The sequence below is a fragment of the Apteryx rowi genome, unplaced genomic scaffold (assembly GCF_003343035.1).
Source record: "Apteryx rowi isolate R43461 unplaced genomic scaffold, aptRow1 scaffold_156, whole genome shotgun sequence".
NCBI lineage: Eukaryota > Metazoa > Chordata > Aves > Apterygiformes > Apterygidae > Apteryx > Apteryx rowi.
The window spans coordinates 704,487-708,997 of NW_020447819.1; the positions used below are offsets into that span (position 1 = coordinate 704,487).

The 4,511-nt window shown below is 37.4% G+C and overlaps 1 protein-coding gene across 1 annotated transcript; it reads right to left on the reverse strand.

Moving 5' to 3' along the window:
- Positions 1 to 527: 527 nt before the first annotated feature.
- On the reverse strand, positions 528 to 4,492 carry GTF2A2 (general transcription factor IIA subunit 2). The gene is made up of 4 exons (XM_026059348.1): positions 4,309 to 4,492; positions 3,657 to 3,761; positions 2,447 to 2,573; positions 528 to 832 (listed from the first exon to the last, which is right to left on the reverse strand). Exons 1-4 carry the CDS (start codon positions 4,378 to 4,380, stop codon positions 807 to 809), a joined length of 330 nt encoding a protein of 109 aa, XP_025915133.1. The 5' UTR covers positions 4,381 to 4,492; the 3' UTR covers positions 528 to 806.
- Positions 4,493 to 4,511: the final 19 nt, after the last annotated feature.

Here is a 4,511-nt window from a genome sequence, read left to right on the forward strand (position 1 = left end):
AAAAGAACAAAATTATTCATTTGGTATGTTGAAATTCACAGTCCAACACTTTTGCTTCAATCCTGTTTGGCACACGTCCGGTTAAAGATATTCCACATAAAAAAAAAGCTGCTTAGATAAAGTAAAAATAACCTGTGCTAACATTTGCTGAGAATGTAACACAATCTTACAAGACTCAGTTTCATTATTTCAATTTGATTATCTGTGCAATAACATTTTAAATAATCAGGTTAGTGTATTGTTAGGAGAGGGTACCAAATGGAAAAATTATAGAGAAAAAGATGCATTAACAAACAAATATACTGGCAAGCATGAGCTCCTAAGCTTCTGCTGATGTGCTCTAACATCATTTTGGAACAACTCTCTCCTATAGTACTAATAGGTGCAACCATATTCAGATTAAAAACCCAGAACTGAAAGCTCTTCACATTTGCAACACTGTCCTAAACGCAGCTTATACAAATTTGGGAGAGTATATTAATGATTGTTTTTAAACAAGTCTTTCCAATGATCACTTGCTCATTCACAAGTTTTTAAATAAAAGTTTATTAGAGAAATTATTTTGAACAAAAAAGGCAACAGTATCTGTTGTAATTTAAAAAAAGTAACATTTTCTTCATGCCCTATAAAGTAAACTGAAGAAACGCTACAGGTATTTCTTCTGCTGTCATTCTGTGATGCTTTCTAGTATGGATTAACTCACATTTGCACCACGAGAATAAAGTATGAACACAGTCCCTTTCCATGCTTCTCTCCAGAAAGTGCCGCATATTAACAGAAAATATTGCAGACAACCACAGTTTTACTCATTCTGCAGTATTGGAACCAGTGTCTAGGAAAGAAAGAAAAAAGTATGAGTAGTACATACCCATGCTACAGAGTTGTGTATAAATTAACAAAAAACAATACTATTCTCCAATATTTTCCCCAAGCTCATAACAGCATTTTGGATTAGAACATGCTCTGAACCCACCTAATTCTCTCCACTGCTACCAATGTGAGGCATGAACTGCTTGTGCTGTTTCACCGCATTTAGCAACAATGAAAAGAGCCAGAGCAAAACTTCAATGTTGGGCACACACATCATTTACTATTAAGGCATTAGAAACATAAGAAGCTTTGCTCTAACTCAGAGTGATACACAAACACTTGACTGCAGTCAACCACAAGCAAGTGCTGCTAAGTGACATGATCTTAGAGAAAGGTTTTTCCATGTGCAGTAGCATAAGCTTCTCTTCAGTCTGCGCTGTAGTATATATTTATCATGCATTTTGAAATAGATACGAGATAGAGTATGATCTTCATAAAACAACAGAGAACAAGTCAACTACTTGCTTTAAAAAAAGGCTAAAATAACAAATAAAGTTAATAGTAACTTTAGACCATTCAGTTCTTCACATTTCATCTGCATAATTCATCACAAGTGAAAATTATTAATATTTGGAAGTAGAGTTTTCTCTACTAGCTATTTAAGTACACAAAAATTAAATAGATTAAGACTATATGCATGGCTAATATCAGAACTTAAGAAGACAAATTCTGTCAGTTGTTTAGAACTACAGCTTTAAGCAACCCTGTAATCATGCCAGGAACAGGAAGCCTGGAAGAACCTGTTTCAGGGTCTAAGGTTTATTTAACTAAAAGCTTTTCCATTCCTGCTTCTTCCTTTTGTATCACTCCCTAAGAACGTTAAACAACAAGCACCTTTTTATACATCATTAGTGATATTCTGACACAATGTTGTTAAAAGTTCTAAGCCATCTTGCTAAAAAAGTCAATAAATGATTTTTTTTCAGAGAACATTTTAAAGAACACTGACAACAGTAATCCAGTCAGGTAGATAAGAAACATAAAGTCCTATAACAACATACATACAATTGGCTTGTTAAGTAGCATATAAATAAATACACACACACACATATGTGTACTTTTTATAACACATATGTGTGTATATAAAAATATGTATTTTATATAAAATATGATAAATATACATTATATAATAACTAAATATAATATCTGTATTTAAATTTATATATAAATATATGATTTTTTTAAAAACACATTTGCTTGCTCAGATGGATGGAGGATTCTGTGAATTTGATAAAATGTGATGCTGTTCTAACAAACATGTTAATAGGATAGAAATCACCACAGAGGAATTCAATTAAGATTACTTCTGACTTTGTAATTGCTCTAGTGGTATGTACTTCAACAACAGGTGTCCAATAGTCTCCCACACATTCCTATTTCAGTGCTTGTGATTTAGAGAAGCATTCAGCTTGCTTCTGTTTCATTTCTCATCATAAAAGTGTGTGCACAGCCTGCTTTTGTCTGAATAATAGATTCAAACAACCCAGCTTTGATCAGAGACATTTGGTCAAAACCTTCCTTAAATGCTCAAGTCTTGCATCTCTGTCAGCTTATTTATATCATATTCCATACTTACTTTTTCCATCACATGCTACAATTTTCACTTTATCCACTTTCACAAGTTCAGTGACCTCCCTAAATTCAACATCGTTCAGTACAAATGTCCATACGTTGTCACAGAACCTGTATGTATTCAGAGATCCCTTTGAAAAGACAAGAGACATTTTCTATTGGATGCATCCCAAAAGCATCAGAAAATAAGATGTTTACTAAAGTTTACCGAACTATTTATCTTCTAGAACTATAAATCAGGCTTGTCATAAAGCCAACTGTGAATTCGAATACATAGATACAAACTTGGCAGACAAGCAATTCCAAGGAAAACCGTAGTTTAAATGCCCTCCAGCGGCAGAAGTTTTCAAGCCCATGAAGGGATGTTATAGTCTATGCAAGGGGATTCCTTTACATATAAGACAAAAAAGTTTGTAACTTTTCTAATGTGCATAAAGGATCAATAAAACTTACTTCAGAATCAGGAAGATTTCATAAAACATAGGGCATAATATAAATCAATTATAACAATGATGACACCAAGATAGGGAATTTGGTGCAAGAGAAAAGCAGTAGCATAAATAAAAAATCATGACAAAACCAACCCATATAATATAAAGGGGTCACCCCCACACTCAATGTATTATTAAAGACATTGACAAGTACATCTCTTGGCCTTCATCTTCACAAGTTTTAAATTGATGTTCTTAGAAATTAAGCTTGAAGTAAGATTTTAATTCTCCACTTCACACGTTCTGAACAAAGTTTTCTATACCACACTTGCTTTACACTTGCTTGTATATCTAAGAACAGCTACAAAATGATTCACCAAGTTGCTTGAGGGTAGATCTACAACTCTCCAGACTCTTTCCACATCACAGCTGCAGGTGAACACATGGCTTCATCCCACTTCTGCCACATACAACTGAGAGGAGCAAAATTCTCCCCATAGTCAAGGTACTGAACACAGCAATGCTACAAGTCAAATCATTTTGTGCTGCTTCTTCCTTTTTCATAATCCCCCCCCCTTCCCCACCCCCAGTCTTTCTTTCTGACTTTTGCATACCTCAAAAAATTCCCTGGCAGAAACACAAGATAACAAACCTCCATATACACATACGCAATCAGAAGGGCAGAGGCAAAACAGACCTTTGCAAGTTTCTGCTTACGTTATATTCTGCAACAGCACTCAGTCCCTGCAGCTCAAGGAGGATTTTTATGCCTGGTTATCTTACCCTAAAATTAACTCTGTTCCTGACTCGTTGTGCCAGTGCCGAATTTATAGCTTTATCAAACTGAAGTAGCACCTGAAGGGCCAGCTGAGGAGTGATTTGTTGTGACTAAAATAGTTAAAAGGAAAAAAGAAAGGTTAGAGTTGTTTGAAAACATGCTGCTAACTCAAAAAACCCACTAAAAATTAAAAACATCAAAACCAAGTTTTCATAAAGCAAATCTCTAGAAGAAAAACAGTTTACAAAAATACTATATTCCTATGTTTACCTCCTTTTTCTCACATTAACTCTGGGAGAAGAAGCAACTTGCCAACATGACTTTTTGAGCTACAGGAAGAGTATTTATATTTATCAGTTATTCTAATAAATATTTGCTGGAAACAACTAGAAGAGCAGGAAATCGATGGGAGCGTTCCAGGTTTATCCAGGTGTTCATTTACTGGGCCACACCACAAGATTACATCGCTGACAAAATGCTGCTTTTGTCTAGAACGCCGAAGGAAAGAAAGGTTTCTCACCTGAACCAACCGCCAACAACTAACACCGTTACGGAAGCTTTTCCAAACGCTGCCCAGGGATCCCCACACGCCAGCCGCAAAGCGGTCCCGAGCAGGCCGCCCGCGCCGCCACGGCAGGCGCCCGGCGGCCCACGCACCTGTATGAGCTCGTCCAGGCTCTCCTGCAGGCTGTTGCCCAGCGTGGTGTTGCGGTACAGCTGGTAGGCCATGCTTCACCGGGAGCGCCCGCCCGCGCCGCGACCATCCACCGCTGCCGCGCCCGCCGCCTCGCCGCTCGCATTAAAGGAAGCCTGAGAAACGCAGCGCGGCCGTCAGCGCGCCGTGCGCAGCGCGGGCCGAC